This window comes from Nycticebus coucang, chromosome 2 (genome assembly GCF_027406575.1).
Source record: "Nycticebus coucang isolate mNycCou1 chromosome 2, mNycCou1.pri, whole genome shotgun sequence".
Taxonomy (NCBI): Eukaryota; Metazoa; Chordata; class Mammalia; order Primates; family Lorisidae; genus Nycticebus; species Nycticebus coucang.
This window is the reverse complement of record NC_069781.1, coordinates 2,773,400-2,792,407: the sequence shown is the minus strand read 5'-3', so window position 1 is coordinate 2,792,407 and position 19,008 is coordinate 2,773,400. Positions and strand designations below refer to the sequence as shown.

Below are 19,008 nucleotides of genomic sequence, written 5' to 3'. Positions count from 1 at the left end.
GCTGGAGGGCGGGACGGCTCCAACGCAAACATAAGCTCCTGTCTCCAGGTAGGACCGCGTTAGTTCCCATGGCGGCTGCTCTACTCCCATCTCTTGCCTGTTACCCTACAGAGTCCAGCTGGCAACACGTCGCTACAAAGGAGTGGGGGGCATCGCCCAAGTGGAGCAGGCGGGCATGAGGTGCATTGCTGGGGTGAGAGGGCAAATGAACACATAGGGTGCATCGTGCGTGGTGGGGGGCAGATGAACACGTGCGGTTCACCACACGGTGGGGGACAGAATTGTGTGGGGAGCATCTTGAGTGGTGGTGGGGCAGAAGGGTGTAGGGTATATTGTGTGTGGTGGGGCGCAGGAAGTGTGGGGTGCACCGTGCATGGTAGGGAGCCGGGGGTGTGGGTTGCATCATGTGGTGGGGGCAAGGGGTATGGGGTGCATTGTGAATGGTGGGGGGCAGGGGAGTGTGGAGTTCATCATGTGCGGTGGGGAGCTGGAGTGTGGGATGCATCCTGTGGTGGGATAGGAGTATAGGGTACATTGACTGGGTAGTGGCAGATGGATGTGGGGTGCATCACACGGTAGGGGTATCACTGGGCAGACTGCGGTGCGGGAGGATAGGCAGGCCCCAGGGGGCAGTGCTGGGGGTGACAGCCTCTGAGGAGCAGCAGGTGACAGGCCTTCTCCCTGTCTGAAGCTCCCAAACCCACAGCTCCTCTTGCTTAGAGCAGGCCTGGTGTGAAGCGGAGCCCCTCAGGGCAGCTGGCCCCCGAAGTTTTCACCCACACCAGCTGTGGGGCCTTTGCACGGATGTGCCTATGGCCATGAACCAGTGTCATCACTGCACGGCTGGGTCCTCCTGAGGAGCAGATCCGACACAAAGCCACCTCAAGACACTCTGCTTGCTCCTTATGTGCTCTGGCTCCCTCCCCAGCCCTGACGGGCGGACAGAGCTCTCCAACTTCTCTGCCCCACTTGCTCCCTTCCTTCCTTTTTTCTCCTCTGATTCCTCCTTCTCTTTGGACAAACCAGGAATCGAGCCCTCGAGGCACATGGATGTCAGGGTCTGGCACCCACACTGAGGTGTTCAGATAGTCATGAGGACAGGCTGTGCTGTGAGCTCCGTGCCATCGAAAGGAACTCCTGGGTCTTTGCAGGAATGTGGAGTTTAGAGAAAGTTCTGGCCTTGTCCTAGACAGTGGGGGTGTTGTTTTGTGCCCCTCAGCGATCAGAACCCCCTGCACAGCCAAACGGGCCAGAAGACAGGAAGACAGGTGAGACCACAAGACCCTCCTGCTGGCGGTACCCAGAGGGACACCATTCACCCCACCCCTGCCCTGGCAGGTGAGAACGAACCTTATGAACACACCTGTCTATCGGTGTGTCCCTGTCATGAAACTGGCCAGCCTGACTTCCAGGCCAGGGGAGGCTCCCAGTCCCCCAGAGCCTGGTCTTCCCCTGGCCCTGATGTGTGCGTGCCCAAGGGTACCCACCCTCTTCTCCAGACGGTTCCTGAAACTCCTGACACAGGCGAAGCCACAGGCATCTGGCGTACAGATAACAATGAGCCCTGGACATTCACTCCCGGGATTGGTAACAAACGCAGTAAGGTTGTGACTCAAAGAGCCTCCCAGGGCTGCAGGCAAATGCCTGTTCTAGCACCTGTGGTAACAAGAGCCGGCAGGCACAGAGGGGCTTACCAGGCTCTGCACATGGCTCCTGGCTCGGGTGCGCCCTCCCAGTAGCCTCACGGCTGCCCAGGTGGCCCCAGTTGGAAAACAGGCAAAACAACCACCACACAGCTCACCGTAGGGGGCACCTGCTCTCTCCTGGGCTGGGGGCATCACGCTTCTGCCAGGGGTCAAATCCCACTCTCCGCTGCCCCGTGGGACAACCTCAAAAAAGCACCTTCCAACATAGGCTCCACCCCTCCCAAAGACGGAGGAAGCTGGATGACAAGGAAGACAAACTCTCCAGCTTCTTTCAGCCCAACTCTGTGAGTGGGGGGCTGGCGGGTGGGCCCAGAAACAGTGCCAGAGCTCCAGACGAAGCCTGCCCTGGACGGGCTCCCACACCTGCTGGCTTCACTTCTCTGGGACACAGGATGAGACCCACAGTCCAGTGCGCTCCAGGGAGGGAGGCCATGCGGCCTAGGCGCAGAAGAGTACCATATGCACACGTTTTATTTTTAACAGGCACCGAAAGACCTTTTCTTTCTCCAACTCAAAACTGGAACTCCGGCCTTCCTCTTGCATTTGACAGAAATGATTCAGCTGTTCTCAGAAATAATAATTAGTGAGTACTAGCGATTAACAAGAGATAGCAACCAGGCCTGTGCCAAGCTCCCCCGCGTGGCTCTGCTTCATGCTCGCCAGCCTCGGTGACTGGGTCTGCAGCCAGCCCCTCTCACACACAGGGAGACGATGCCACAGAGAGGTTAGGAAACACCCCTGAGGTCACACAGCCATCAGGGCAGGGCAGGCCCAGCCCTAGGTCAGGGACCCCAAAACCGGCACTGTTAGGTGGAGGGGGCCATACGTTGTGTCAGCCAAGGTCAGAAAAATTCCACTGGAGTCAAGAGGAAGGGTCACTCAGACAAGAAGTGCAACTACAGGGAAAAATGTGCGGAGGCTGGTGGGTAGGAGGGAACCGGTCCAATCGGATGGCCTGTATGCTGTGCCTGGCCTTGCATTAATGGATTTTGAACAGGAGCAACCTGACCCCGGGATAAGGAAACAGCGCTCAGCTCTCCTCCTGCCCTCGCCCTCGTTGGAGGTGACATGTCCCTGCTCAGGTGCTCTTGGACACACAGGAGGGCTGACCAGCTGGCCAGTTCCTTAGGGTTCCTATGGGGCACAGGGAAAGCTGGGTCCTGAGCTAGGGAGCATGGCACCCACCTCCCCAGCTCCCACGCCTGGCTGTCTCTGCTCTGGCATTTTGGGTGCAAGTTGCCCTCCAGAGGTGGGGGGCAGGGGCGGCACATGGGTGTCACCCACACCAAGTCAGGAAGTAAGCCCTGCTCGCTACTGCCCAGTGCCTGGCTTCCCTCCAAGGCACATCGACGGCTGACCTCATTTAGAACCAATTTCAGCATTTTAATAAGCCCTTTGCTTTTCCTCATCTCTCTGATGCATCAGCCTTTGCAGGCTGTAATTCCTCCCATCACCCCTGCCGTGTGAGGCCGGCTCTGACAGCTTCCTAAGCTCAGTGGTGACAACCTAGGGGTGGAGTGATTGGGATTGGGGGAGAAGGGACTGGCTGCTCCCAAGTGACAACAGGGCCTGGCCATAGGGCAATGTGGTCCCTTGGAGGGACAAATCCAACATTGAGCTGACAATGGTGGTAACCCTGGCCTGTGAGGGGCTGACTATGATGCTGCCCACCTCCTGGGAAGCTCAGGGCAGCTGGCTATGTCCCTCCCTTGCCCTGAGCACAGAGGCTGTGGCATGAGGTGTAAGTGGTGTGTCCTCCCAGATGTCTGCCCTGAGACGCAGGTGCTGTGGCCTTGAGGTTGTGAACACAGGGGACATCCCCCTGGGGCTTCAGGTGTCCAGGGCCTGGGATGTGGAGCCAAATGGCCACAGTGGGATCAGCCTTGAGGGCCTCGGAGCCTCGGGGCACCTCACACAAGGCCTTCCACGGCTGCTGGCCCGGAGGTGCCCACTGTCCCTAAAGGTCTGTGCTAAAGGCAAGGGATCACTGACCATAGAAGGGACTGGGATTTGGGCCCAGTGAGACCCTTCGCGGGAGCCCCCTCAACAAGACCCAGGAATGGTCCAGGGGTCTTTCCCCTGACTGGTCACCATCAGCCCAAGCTGCCTCCTCTTGAGGCCTTAGTGCCTCGTCTGTGTCCTGGGGCTCAGTCCCCGCAGAGACCACCAGGGCTTCAGAAGTGCCTGTTGAGGCAGAGTTGGCCCACGCTGTTAAGGGACTGTCCTCACCATGTCGGAACTCCAAGGCTGCTGCACCCACTGATATGACAAGGTCTGAGTCCTAGGGCTCCAGCCAGGACAGCTCAGGGGAGACATGGGAATCAACCCCCTCCCTGAAATCTTTCTCTGCACTCAGTGCACGGTGGGGTAGACGGGACAATGGTCCCAAGTGTCCACGCCCTGATCCCTCATCGTGTTAAGCAGCAAGAGGGACTTTGCAGATGTGATTAAGTCAAGGATCTTAAGATGAGAGATAACCCTGGATTAGGTGGGGCCCCTTGGGGACGCACAGCCCTTGTAAGAGGGAGGTGGGAGGGTCGGAGTCAGAGGAGGAGGAGAGTCAGCTGAGGTCAGGGAGGGGGAGAAGCCGCCCTGCGGATGGAGAAGGAGAAGGCACAGGGCAGAGGCTCCCAGAGCCCTCAGGGGGGTGTAACCCCGCAGATGCCTGGAGTTTAGAACTCCTGACCTCTAGACTGTGAAAGAAAAATCAAGTTGTTACAGCAGCTGTCAGAAACAGGAATGCCTGTCACCGCCTCTTCGGGGCCTTGTCTCATCTCTGGCCTGGATCCTACCCTCAGCAGGAGGTCAGGGGCTGTGCTCCCTTCCTTTTGTCCTGTACCTCACCTTGTTGCTTAGGGTTCGCCCAAAAGCAGACGTAAGCCCAGCCGTGGGTGTGACAAGTGTGGAAGGGCCCCAGCGTGTTCAGTGGGGTAAGAAGGAACACTGACCTGGGGTTTCCATGAGTGCTTTCTGCCGTGGGCAGTGAGGACTCAGCCCCAGGGGGCCCTGGAGAGGCTGGGACACACCCCAAACCTGCCACCCTGAGGGATGAAGAAGATGCCCTCCCTCCCGGCCCCCAGCCCCTGGCCCTATCCCTCTCTGGAGAAGGTGGTTCCCGGCCACTGGTGGGCCAAGTTCACTCTCACAGCCAAGCCCACAGGGCATAGATCACCCCAGGACAGGCCTAGGAGGTGGGGATTGTGGTGGGGGTGAAAGGATGGTGCCCTGGGCACTGTGCCCAGCACACAGCAGGAGACCCGTGGGGACGGCTGTCACAGGCTGTGGTTGGGCTGCTGAGTCCCAAGATGTCCTCTGCTTTGTCCCCAGGCTAGCAAAAGCTGCAGCCGGAGGCCCATTTGCAGATGCCTACGTCTTCCTGAGGTGATGATGCCTGCGTTGAATGTTCCTGTGCATTAGGGTCTTAGCCTTCCTGAGTCCCCATGGACACCCAGACAGTGGGGATTTCACAAGTGAGGACAGGCAGAGCACTGGTCAGGACTCCATGGCAGTGGGGGTGGTGCTAACCCCAGTGCCACCTGCAGAGTGGTAAACCTAGAAGGGTGTGGTATTGGCATGGTGGAATTTGGAGGATAAGGGTGGGGGTAAGGCAGCCTTCCTGAGCTATCAGGGCAGCCCCAGGGACGCTGTGGCTGGATTCAGAGAGAGTGAGCAGGCTGGGTGAGCTGCCTGGCCTGAGCCACCTGCCTCTCCAACAACTGGCCCTCAGATCCCTGTTCAGAGCCCCTGGAGCTCAGGGCTGCCACACCCCCTGAGATAGGGAACAAGCCTGGCCTGCTGCTGCTGGGCGCACTGGCCAGGGCCTGGCACCGCCTAGCCTGGGGCCCTCCGACTTTCCTGGACTCCTGAGCCTCAACTGACAACAGGACACTTGGGCCCCAAGGTCTGTGAGGTCGCCAGCCTGGATCCCACCCTCATATCTATTTTGGGGGCCAGACAGATTGGGGACTCCAATCTGAGAGGACAGCACCTTGGAGGCTCAGTGGGGCCCAGTGCCCAGGACAGGCACTCAGCTGGCAGAAATGCTGTCCCCCAACCTTTAGTGTCCCATGGTCCTTACCCCAGAGAAGTGACAATGACAAAGGCAATGAAAGCCAGGTCATGGACTGTGCAATCAGGTCATGGTCCGTAAGTTCCGTGCACCTCACTTCCTCACCCCGCAGGGGACAGTGACCCTCCAGCATTGGGGCAGACTGCACAGGTGGAGGCCTGGACGTGCTGTACCAGATGAGGCTCCATCAGAGGGGCCATGGACACCCAGAAAGGCCAGACAAGGTGACACAAAAAGTAAACCCCCCAGAACCTCAGCCTCAAAAAAATAGCCATGATTAAGGGCTCAATACATTCTTCCAGAATTTTTCTTTATTGTTTGAAATTTTTAAAGTCATTTATTATTGATTTGCCTGTCACTTACCATAAAATTTAGTGTCTTAACCGCTATTTAAGTTCAGGGGCATCAAGGACATTTCCGTGTGTAGTCACCACCCTCTGTCCTGGACTCTCTTCACCTGCAAAGCTGATGCTCTGCCCCAGCAGACACTGACGCCCCCACCGCAGCCCCGCACCACCACTCTGCTTTCTGTCCTTGGGCTTCTGACTACTCCAGGGGCCTCCTATAGGAAGGGCCTCACAGTATTTGTCCCTCTGTGTCCCGTTACCTTTACTCGGCAGAGTGCCATCATGGTTCATCCAGGCTGCAGCCTGTGCCAGCGCATCCTTCCTCTAAGGCTGAATGGTTTTCACCACATGGATGGACCCACATTCCATATCTGCTGATGTCCGTGTACACTTGGGCAGCTCCCGCCTTTGGGCTACTATAAATACTGCTGCTGTGAACACAGTGTCGAACCCCTGCCTTCAGTTCCTTTGGATAAGCACCCAGGAGTGGAATTGCTGTGTTACATGATAATTCTACTGTTAATTTTTGAGGAGCCGTCACCATTTTTCCAGGGGCCTTCCGCGCATACTGTTTTGCCCTGGCTTTTCTGTGCACATTTGGGCCGTGTGCTGAGTGTCAGCACATAGCACACACACTGCCACATGAATGGGCTCTCATGGGTTCAGCCTGCTGGGAGACATGGGAGTTAAATTATTAGTGACAAGGGTACAGCTCACATCCCATATGCCAGGCCTGTGTACTTGATTCCTGGATGTGGACAGCAGTGAGGTCTCCTGAAGGAAGTCAGCCCCTAGGCTCAAGAGGCCTCAGTCAAAGGGGACGTCAGCCAGTGGCTGTTCTGCCACCAGCCAGAGACCTAACTGCCACTGGGGAACAAATAGTTTCTTACAGGTAAGTAGGTTTAAATCCTGTTGATGGGCCAAATTAGCTATTGGGCCAGGCAGCCCCTCTAGCTACAGTCAAATGCATTGCGGACACAAACACAAATTCAATAAGGCCTAAGACTCGCCATCTGCTTTTCAAAGATGAGACTCAGGCAGTGAGCAGGTCTCCCTGCCCTGAGGCCCTGACATTCAGGAGTGAGGAACAGCAGGATCTGAGCACCCTGATCCAATTTCCCTGCCACTGATTGAGTTATGGAGAGACGCAGCCTCATAAGGCCCCAGGGGAAAGGGTGAATTAAAATGATGGGAGCAGAGACATGATGCATGTAGGCGAGGAGGTGGCCTGTGCCGGGGTACAAATGAGGACATCTCTTGGGATGGGCCCTGGTCAGTATCTGGGACCACAGCATGTCCCAGTAGGGCTGCATGGGGTGTCAATGCCAAAGGCCCCTTCATCCTGGGAGAATGAGTCTGTGTCCAAGGTCTCTCAGCATGCTATGAGGGCCGAGGCCACCGTGTGGGCACTGTGAGGGTTCTTGGTCCACTCCAAGGAGGCCTGTAGCTGAGCACTCTGGTAGGACCCCAGTGCCAGCCTCCTTGTTTGGCCTGCTCCATGTGGTCACCCCAAGCAGAGATCATCTATTGCCTTTGACCCTATCACAGCATGGAATGGGGGGGGGAAGGGAGATCTTTCTAAACCAAAGTCCCCACAGTCTTCCCCACATTTACAGAAGGAATTGCTCCAGAGACGTACCATGAGGGGCCAGGGGACCCCAGGGGAGCTGAGTCTCCAGCAGGGGTGGATGTCACATCCCCAGCTCAGAGAAAGGCCTTGGAAGTCATCAATTACGCTTACATTTGAAGCATTTTTCTGCTTAAACCCAGGTGGCCCAGTGCAGGGGGAGCACACTCTGCCTCTGATTTCATGGATGGTGGGAAGGAGGAGCAGAGCTATGGGAAGGCTCAGCTCACCTGCCACATGATCTCAGAGCATCGCGCAGACAAAATTCTGAGTCTCAATACCAAAGCACAGTCCAAACAAGAGACTCTGTGTCTCTGTTACTGGACATGGAGGTCCTGCCCGTGCCTCAGCTGCCCGGGAGGACCTGCTGCATGTCCAGGGTGAACCCACATCTCTGTTACTGGACATAGAGGTCCTTCCCGTGCCTCAGCTGCCCGGGAGGACCTGCTGCATGTCCAGGGTGAACCCACATTTCTGTTACTGGACATGGAGGGCCTGCCCGTGCCTCAGCTGCCCGGGAGGACCTGCTGCATGTCCAGGGTGAACCCACATTTCTGTTACTGGACATGGAGGGCCTGCCCGTGCCTCAGCTGCCCGGGAGGACCTGCTGCATGTCCAGGGTGAACCCGCATCTCTGTTACTGGACATAGAGGTCCTTCCCATGCCTCAGCTGCCCGGGAGGACCTGCTGCATGTCCAGGGTGAACCCACATTTCTGTTACTGGACATGGAGGGCCTGCCCGTGCCTCAGCTGCCCGGGGAGGGCCCTGTTGCATGTCCAGCATGAACATGCTCTTCAGGTGTGTTCAGTGACATCTTCTGGGGCTTTGGTCAAGTGGAAAACAAAGCATCCTCCCCCCTCCAAAAAAAAATCCCACGGAGTGTCAGATAAACATGATTGAAAGGAAAATATTCATAATGGTACTGATTTTTTAAAAAATGAAAGAGTTTTAGGGCGGCGCCTGTGGCTCAGTTGGTAAGGCGCCGGCCCCAGATACCGAGGGTGGCAGGTTCAAACCCGGCCCCGGCCGAACTGCAACAAAAAAATAGCCGGGTGTTGTGGCAGGCGCCTGTAGTCCCAGCTACTCAGGAGGCTGAGGCAAGAGAATTGCTTAAGCCCAGGAGTTGGAGGTTGCGTGAGCTGTGTGATGCCATGTCACTCTACTGAGGGCCATAAAGTGAGACTCTGTCTCTACAAAAAAAAAAAAAGAGTTTTTTCAGTAGAACAGACTTCAGTATCACAGAAAGACACAAAGAAACAAAATCCGAGGATACCACCTCGCAGAAGGCGTTGGCGAAGATGCAGGTGCAGCTTGAGGCTCCACCTACAGGTACGTGGACAGAGGGTGGGGATGGGCAGGTCAACAGCAGTGGTGATGCATCCAGCCATCACATTCAGTTGTCACTTTGCATCAGGAACTTGACCCTGTGCTCTCCCCTGCTGTGACAGGCAATAGATAGCCCTGAGCCCCCAGGCTGAGGCAGAGTATGGTCACCACAGTAGGACAGTAGTCAGGGACCTGCTGACATCAAGAAAGGTAGGGACCCCCCCAATCCAAAGACAGTAATTCAGGCCACTCAGCAGGTCATGTGTACCTCCCCATCTTCCTCCAGGGATGTGGAGCAGACACAAGGGCAGACAGATGACCAATGATGGTCATTGCGAAGACAGGCCCTGTGCCCACATGGCCACATACAGGGGAGACAGCCCACAGAAGGGGGCTCATAACCCCAGAGACAGAAACTCTGACGCCCGAGGGAACCATGTTGATACAGTCAACAGCAGAAGACTCTAAAATAGGTATAATTACTATCCTTAGAGAGCTGGAAGAGGTTATCTTATTCATGAAGGAAGAATGGGCTTTTACATAAAAGAGCTAGTTAGAGATCATGGAAATTTAAAATAGATGGGCTGAACAGCAGAAAGAGACCTCTGAGGAGCAAATTAGTGAGTGAGCTAGAAGGGAGGTACTGCTCAAGGAATTCATCTTAAAGGGAAAAGTAGGGGAAATTAGAGGGAAAAAGAGGGAGATTGGAGGTATCTCCAGGTGCCCACCCCCAAGTAATAGATATTTCCAAAAGGGAGAGGAGCCAGGATGGGAGGAAGAACACGACCAACCATCCCCGGGTCACAGAAGGACGTCCGTTCTCAGAGTCCATGAACCCACCAAGTGCCACGCAGAGCACTTGAAAACAGGCCCACAAAAGATGCATTATGGCCCACTTCCAGTTAAACAAAAATGGTGCAAAGATTCAGATGTTTCCAGAGAGAAGACAAAGAGGAGACAGCAAGCACATGAGAGCCAAAGTCAGAATAAGAGTGAGGCTGAGCGTGAGCAGAGAGATTGCCCATGGATCATACTTTAAAGATCTTGAAAAAATAATACTTCGTTTTATATGGAATCAGAAAAACCTCGAATAGCCAAGACATTACTCAGAAATAAAAACTAAGCAGGAAGAATCACGCTACCAGACCTCAGACTGTACTATAAATCGATAGTGATCAAAACAGCATGGTGCTGGCACAAAAACAGAGAGGTAGATGTCTGGAACAGAATAGAGAACCAAGAGATGGACCCAGCTACTTACTGTTATTTGATCTTTGACAAGCCAATTAAAAACATTCAGTGGGGAAAAGACTCCCCATTTAACAAATGGTGCTGGATAAACTGGCTGGCAACCTGTAGAAGACAAACTGGACCCTCACCTTTCACCATTAACTAAGATAGACTCTCACTGGATGAAAGATTTAAACTTAAGACATGAAACTATAAAAATACTAGAAGAAAGTGCAGGAAAACTCTTGAAGAAATCGGTCTGGGCGAATATTTTATGAGGAGGACCCCCCCGGGCAATTGAAGCAGCTTCAAAAATACACTACTAGGACCTGATCAAACTAAAAAGCTTCTGCACAGCCAAGAACACAGTAAGTAAAGCAAGCAGACAGCCCTCAGAATGGGAGAAGATATTCGCAGGTTATGTCTCTGACAAAGGATTAATAACTAGAATCCACAGAGAACTCAAATGTATTAGCAAGAAAAGAACAAGTGATCCCATCTCAGGCTGGGCAAGGGACTTGAAGAGAAACTTCTCTGAAGAAGACAGGAGCACAGCCTACAGGCATATGAAAAAATGCTCATCATCTTTAATCATCAGAGAAATGCAAATCAAAACTACTTTGAGATATTATCTAACTCCAGTAAGATTAGCCCATATCACAAAATTCCAAGACCAGAGATGTTGGTGTGGATGTGGAGAAAAGGGCACACTTCTACACTGCTGGTGGGAATGCCCACTAATACGTTCCTTTCGGAAAGATGTTTGGAGAACACTTAGAGATCTAAAAATAGACCTGCCATTCAATCCTATAATTCCTCTACTAGGTATATACCCAGAAGACCAAAAATCACATTATAACAAAGATATTTGTACCAGAATGTTTATTGCAGCCCAATTCATAATTGCTAACTCATGGAAAAAGCCCAAGTGCCCATCGCTCCACGAATGGATTACTAAACTGTGGTATATGTACACCATGGAATATTATGCAGCCTTAAAGAAAGATGGAGACTTTACCTCTTTCATGTTTACATGAATGGAGCTGGAACATATTCTTCTTAGTAAAGTATCTCAAGAATGGAAGAAAAAGATCATCATAACAGGAAGTCGGAGGGATTCAAAGCTTAAAAAAGATTTGATATGCTGTTGCTGGGTTTGAAGATGGACAGGATATAGCAGCCCACACCAAAAGAGTGACTACAAACTGAGAGCACCCCTAGATGACAGCCAGAAAAGAAATATGGAGGAATTGCACTGGACATCTAAAAATATGCTTCATGCCAGTCAACCACATCTGAGGCTCTGATCCGCGCCCCACCCACCAGAGACAGTGAAGGCTTTGCACCGAGCCCCGCCCACCCCAAGACCACCGAGGCCATGCTGTGCCCCACCCGCCTAGACCGCAGAGACTGCACGCCGCGCCTCACACACTGAGAGTCCGCCAAGGCCGCGCGCCGCACCCCACCCATCCGGAGACCACTGAAGCTGCACACTGTGCCTGCCCTGCCTCTGCGCCAGGCCCCTGCCCAACCAGAATCGCCAGTGGGGTAGTGTTCTTGCTGAAGTCACTGGGCACTGGATACTGCCAGAATCCAAGCAGTGTGCCCTGCCCTGCTGCCAGATCTGTGTGCAGCAGGCTCCTAGAGCTGCTCCTACAGCCAGAATTCTCTGGTTTTGGCAGCAGTAGTGGAACTGTGTAGGGGCACTTCCCACAAAGATCCAGCAACACTAGAGTGATTACCCCGGGGTCCAATCTTGGAGAAACACCACCACCACCCCAACTCTGTGCACTGCCAGAGGAAACTAGAACTCACTCTATAGGGATACTGGTACTGCAGAGCGGCAGGGACAAAGGCGTGGTGGCTGAGGGAGATAAACATTTGCAGGCCTGGCACCCCCAGGATTAGACTGAGCCCAAGTGCAACATTCGCCAGTGGAAATTGAACACCCGAGGTAGGCAGGCCTCAGCTCCCACAGCTGGCTGGTAGCCAGGGCAGTGGCCAGACGTTGGGGGCATTGACCTTCCTTTGACTCTGACAGATGCTAAGCCCTGGCATTATTGGAGGAAACAGGACTGCAGCCCTGCTGGGTCACCAGTGATTAGGCGTGAAAAAGGAACAAAGTGGAGAAAGAGACTCAGCCCCCTGGTCCTACTGTGCTATCTGGCTGGCCTTTCTGACTCTGTAGAGCACCCGAGAGCCAAATCTGAGCAGCCAGTAGACCTCTGCTATCTAGCTGCTGGAGACCTTTCGAACTCTCCCACCTGAGAGTTTGTACTGACTGGGTCAATTGGTTCAAAACCCCTAACTTGGGACAATCACCCAAGGACCCTCTAGGGTGATACCCTGGTTGTGTAGTATCAGGAAGGGTCGATTTTCCCATTCCAGTTGTTGTCTGGGGAGGTGGGGTTTCTTGATTGTTTGTATTTCTTCACATCTAAAACTTCACCAGAGTCACTGATCCACCAGGATAGGACAAGAACCAGTTGAATACAAACAAGACTGACCCACCTAACCACACCACACAAAGCAGGTTTCCCCAGCCTCAAACTGTAATACTGTACAGGTCCTTTGCAAAGCTAAAGGGGAAAAAGCTGCAGTCGTCAGTCTCAGATCCTTAATAAAGGGCTGGTTAACCACAACCCCAGGAAACCCCAATCCAATCTCACCTTACCAGACCACCTAGCCAACAGTGAAAAACAATCATGAGGCAGAATCAGCAGAAAAACTCTGGCAACATGAACAATTGGAGTAGATCAACTTCCCCAAGAAACAATAAAGCAGACACAGCACAAGATCCTATTCCCAAACAAATGGCTGAGATGACAGAAATCGAGTTCAGAGTTTGGATAGCAAATAAGATCAACAGAATGGAGGAAATGATGAAATTAGAATTTAAAGCAGAAATTCAAAAGATGTCTCAAGAATTTAATGAATTTAAAGATAAAATGACCAAAGATTTTGACATATTAAAGCAAGAATTTGCAGCCCTCAAAGATCTAAAAAAATACAGTAGAATCCCTCAGTAACAGAATGGAGCAGGCAGAAGAAAGGATCTCCGATACTGAAGACAAAGCTTTTGAATGCTCCCAAACACTCAAAGAGGAAAAAAAGTGGAGAACAAAAACGGATCATTCTCTCGAGAGCTCTGGGATAATTCAAAGAGATCTAATATTTGACTTATAGGAATAGCTGAAAGTGATGAGGTTGCTGTGAAGGATACAGATGCTTTGCTTCATGAAATAATTAAAGAGAATTTTCCACACATGCCCAGAGATTCTGAAATTCAGATAGCAGACAGTTTCAGAACACTGGCATGACACAACCCAAATAAAAATTCTCATAGACACATTATAATTAATTTCGCTAAAGTTAATATGAAGGGGAAAATTCTGAAAGCTGTAAGAAGTAAGAAAACCATTACATACAAGGGGAAGAGCATTAGAATGACTGCAGATCTCTCCACTGAAACCTTTCAAGCTAGAAGAGGGTGGTCATCAACCTTTAATCTCCTTAAACAAAATAACTTTCAACCCAGGATCCTGTATCCAGCTGAACTGACTTTCATCTATGATGGAGAAATTAAATACTTTAATGACATTCACATGTTGAAGAAATTGCCATAACTCAACCAGCTCTTCAGGAAATTCTCAGACCTATCCTCCATAATGAACAACACAATCCTCCACCACCGCAGTAAACTCACTCAGAAACTTCTGATCAAATTCTAACTTCCATAGTGGTGAAAGGTTTAAAAATGCCCACTGGACTTTCGAAAAACTCGATACCCAAAACTCTGTAGGGTTTATCATTACTCTCAATTAATGTGAATGGCTTAAATTGCCCTCTAAAGAGACACCGGGTGGCTGACTGGTTACAAAAACTCAGGCCAGACATCTGTGGCATTCAAGAATCTCACCTTACCTTAAAAGATAAATATGGACTCAGAGTGAAGGGATGGTCATCTATAATTCAGGCAAATGGAAATCAGAAAAAAGCAGGTGTTGCAATTTTATTCACAGATACAATAGGCTTTAAACCAATCAAAGTAAGAAAAGACAATGATGGTCACTTCTTATTTGTTAAGGGCAACACTCAACATGATGAGATTTCAATTATCAACATCTATGCACCCAACCAGAATGCGCCTCAATTTATAAGAGAAACTCTTATAAGCATGAGCTTTGATTTGACATGAGCATTTTGATTTCCCCCAGCACCATAATTGTTGGAGACTTTAACAGTCCTCTGGCAGTGTTGGATAGATCCTCAAAAAAGAAGCTAAGCAAAGAAATTTTAGAATTAAACTTAACCATTCAACATCTGCATCTAATAGACGTCTATAGAACATTTCATCCTAACAAAACCGAATACACATTCTTCTCATCAGCCCATGGATCATCCTCCAAAATTGATCACATGTTAGGTCACAAGTCTAACCTCAGCAAATTTAAAAGAATAGAAATCATTCCTTGTATTTTCTCGGACCACCATGGAATAAAAGTTGAACTCAGTAACAACAGGAATCTCCACACGCATACAAAAACATGGAAACTAAATAACCTCATGCTAAATGATAGCTGGGTCATAGACGAGATCAAGAAGGAAATTACCAAATTTTTGGAAGAAAACAATAATGAAGAAATGAACTATCAAAACCTCTGGGATATAGCAAAGGCAGTCCTAAGAGGAAAATTTATAGCATCGCAAGCCTTCCTCAAGAGAACAGAAAGAGAGGAAGTCAATAACTTTTTTGCGTTTTTTTTTTTTTTTTTTTTTTTTTGGCCAGGGCTGGGTTTGAACCCACCACCTCCGGCTTATGGGGCCAGCGCCCTATCCCTTTGAGCGAGGAAGTCAATAACTTAATGGGTCATCTCAAGCAACTAGAAAAGGAAGAACTTTCCAACCCTAAACCCAGCAGAAGAAAAGAAATAACTAAAATTAGAGCAGAACTTAATGAAATTGAAAACAAAAGGATCATACAACAGATCAACCAAAGAGTTGGTTTTTTGAAAAGGTCAATAAAATAGATAAATTGTTAGCTAACCTAACCAGAAGTAGAAGAGTAAAATCCCTAATTTCATCAATCAGAAATGATAAAGGCCAAATAACAACGGACTTCTCAGAAATTCAGCAAATCCTTAATGAATACTACATAAAACTCTACTCTCAGAAGTATGAAAATCTGAAGGAAATAGATCAATACTTAGAAACAGATCTAGAAGCAGATTTTCGCACCTCCTCGAATCTCTGGTTTGGCCCACCTTCCTCTACTCCAGGCTTCACCATGTCCATCAGGGTTACCCAGAAGTCCTACAAGGTGTCCAGCTCTGCCCCACGGGCCTTCAGCAGCCGCTCATACAGCAGTGGGACCAGTGCCCTCATCAGCTCCTCGAGCTTCTCTCGGGTGGGTGGCGGCAGCTTCTGGGGTGGCCTGGGCACCGGCCTGGGTCTGGGTGGAGGCTACGCTGGGGCTGGAGGTATGGGGGGCATCACAGCCGTCACAGTGAACCAGAGCCTGCTGAGCCCGCTCAACCTGGAGGTGGACCCCAACATTCAGGCCGTGCGCACCCAGGAGAAGGAGGAGATCAAGACCCTCAACAACAAGTTTGCCTCCTTCATCGACAAGGTGCGCTTCCTGGAGCAGCAGAACAAGATGCTGGAGACCAAGTGGAACCTCCTACAGCAGCAGAAGACGGCTCGCAGCAACATGGACAGCATGTTTGAAAGCTACATCAACAACCTTCGGCGACAGCTGGACACATTGGGCCAGAAGCTGAAGCTGGAGGCAGAGCTTGGCAACATGCAGGGGCTGGTGGAGGACTTCAAGAATAAGTATGAGGAGGAGATCAATAAGCATACAGAGATGGAGAATGAATTTGCCCTCATCAAGAAGGATGTGGATGAAGCCTACATGAACAAGGTGGAGCTTGAGTCCCGCCTGGAAGGGCTGACTGACAAAATCAACTTCCTCAGGCAGCTGTATGAAGAGGAGATCCGTGAGCTGCAGTCCCAGATCTCGGACACATCTGTAGTCCTGTCCATGGACAACAGCCGCTCCCTGGACATGGACAGCATCATTGCTGAGGTCCGTGCCCAGTATGAGGAGATCGCCAACCGCAGCAGGGCTGAGGCTGAGAGCGTGTACCAGACCAAGTATGAGGAGCTGCAGGTGCAGGCTGGGAAGCACAGGGATGACCTGCGGAGCACAAAGACGGAGATCTCCGACATGAATCGCAACATCAGCCGGCTCCAGAATGAGATCGAAGCTCTCAAAGGCCAGAGGGCTTCCCTGGAGGCCTCCATCGCCGATGCCGAGCAGCGTGGGAAGCTGGCTGTTAAGGATGCCAACGCCAAGCTGGCCCAGCTGGAGGCTGCCCTGTGTCAGGCCAAGCAGGACATGGCTCAGCAGCTGCGTGAATACCAGGATCTGATGAACGTCAAGCTGGCCCTGGACGTGGAGATTGCCACCTACCGCAAGCTGCTGGAGGGCGAGGAGAGCCGGCTGGAGTCGGGGATGCAGAACATGAGTATCCACACGAAGACCACCAGTGGCTACTCAAGTGGCCTGAGCTTGGCTTATGGGGGCCTCACAAGCCCTGGCCTCAGCTATGGTCTGAGCTCCTTCCAGACCGGCTTTGGCTCTGGTGGGGGCTCCGGCTCCTTCAGCCGCACCAGCTCCAGGGCTGTGGTTGTGAAGAAGATTGAGACCCGAGACAGGAAGCTGGTGTCTGAGTCCTCTGATGTCCTGCCCAAGTGAGCTGCCACTGCGGCCCCTCCAGTCTACCCTCTCACAAGGCTGCCACAGAGCCTGTGGGGGAGGCAGCTGTGGCAGGGAGCACATGGAACAGGAGACCCACCTGAGGCTCAGCCCCATCCCTCAGCTCATTCTTCTGCGGAGTTTACCACCTGGGTTACCCCCCTCTTATGTTTATCCCCAACTGAAAATCAATTTGCTTTTTCCAAAATAAAGCCTCAGCCTCAAAAAAAATACTTAGAAACATGCCACCCTCCCAGACTTAGCCAGAAAGAAGTGGAAATGTTGAACAAGCCTATAATAAGCTCTGAAATAGCATCAACTATATAAAAAAAAAAACTCCCCAAAAAGAAAAGCCCGGGACCAGATGACTTCACATCAGAATTCTACCAAACCTTTAAAGAGGAACTAGTACCTATATTACTTAATCTTTTCCAAAACATAGAAAAAGAAGGAATACTTCCCAACTCATTCTATGAATTAAATATTACCCTGATAACCAAACCTGGAAAAGAGCCAACAAGAAAAGAAAATTATAGACCAATATCTCTAATGAATATTGATGCAAAAATATTCAATAAGATCCTAGCAAACAGAATCCAACAACACATCAAACAAATTATACACCACAACCAGGTGGGTTTCATCCCAGGGTCCCAAGGATGGTTCAATATACGTAAATCCATAAATATAATACATCACATAAACAAATTAAAAAACAAAGGCCATATGATTCTCTCAATTGATGCAGAAAAAGCTTTTGACAATATCCAGCATCCTTTCTTGATCAGAACGCTTAAGACAATAGGTATAGAAGGAACATTTCTTAAATTGATAGAGGCCTTCTACAGCAAACCCACAGCCAATATCATAGTAAATGGAGTAAAATTGAAAACATTTCCACTGAGATCAGGAACCAGGCAAGGATGCCCACTGTCTCCACTGCTTTTTAACATTGTAATGGAAGTCTTAGCCACTGCAATCAGGCAAGAAAAGGCAATCAAGGGGATCTAAATAGGACCAGAGGAGATCAAATAGTCACTCTTCGCAGACGATATGATTATATATCTTGAAAACCCCAGGGAATCAACTACAAAACTCCTAGAAGTGATCAAGGAATATAGTAACATCTCAGTATACAAAATTGACACTTATAAATCTGTAGCCTTTATATACACCAACAATAGTCCAGGGGAAAAAACAATCAAAGATTCTATTGCCTTTACAATAGTGCCAAAGAAGATGAAATATCTGGGAGTGTATCTAACTAAGGACGTGAAAGATCTCTATAAAGAGAACTATGAAACTCTAAGAAAAAAAATAGCTGAAAATGTTAACAAATGGAAAAATATACCATGCTCATGGCTGGGAAGAATCAACATTGTTAAAATGTCTATACTACCTAAAGCAATTTACAGATTTAACACGGTCCCTGTTAAAGCACCTCTCTCATATTTTAAAGACCTGGAAAAATTAGTACTTTGTTTTATATGGAAAAAAAAACCTCGAATAGCCAAGACATTACTCAGAAATAAAAACAAATTGGGAGGAATCACACTTCCAGAGTTCAGACTTTATTATAAATCGATAGTGATCAAAACAGCATGGTACGGGCACAAAAACAGAGAGGTAGATGTATGGAACAGAATTGAAGACCAAGAGGTGAACCCAGACACTTATCGTCATTTGATTTTCGATAAGCCTATTAAAAATATAAATTGGGAGAAAGATTCCCTATTCAATAAATGGTGCTGGATGAATTGGCTGGCAATTGTAGAAGATTGAAACTGGACCCACACTTTTCTCCTCTAACAAAAATTGACTATCACTGGTTAAAGGACTTAAACTTAAGACATGAAACTATAAATATTCTTAGAGAGAGTGCAGGGGAAACACTTGAGAAAATTGGCCTGGTAGAATACTTCATGAGGAAGACACCCCGGGT

The 19,008-nt window shown here is 50.3% G+C and overlaps 1 protein-coding gene across 1 annotated transcript; it reads left to right on the top strand.

Annotated features, from left to right (window-relative positions):
* The first annotated feature begins 15,543 nt into the window (after positions 1–15,543).
* Positions 15,544–17,297, top strand: LOC128563214 (keratin, type II cytoskeletal 8-like). The gene has a single exon (XM_053558422.1). The coding sequence runs from the start codon at positions 15,594–15,596 to the stop codon at positions 17,064–17,066; it is 1,473 nt and encodes a 490-aa protein (XP_053414397.1). The 5' UTR covers positions 15,544–15,593; the 3' UTR covers positions 17,067–17,297.
* Positions 17,298–19,008: the final 1,711 nt, after the last annotated feature.

What these genes read in the sequence shown, in the direction of transcription:
- LOC128563214 (XM_053558422.1), top strand. Translation starts at nt 15,594, where the DNA reads ATGTCCATCAGGGTTACCCAGAAGTCCTACAAGGTGTCCAGCTCTGCC.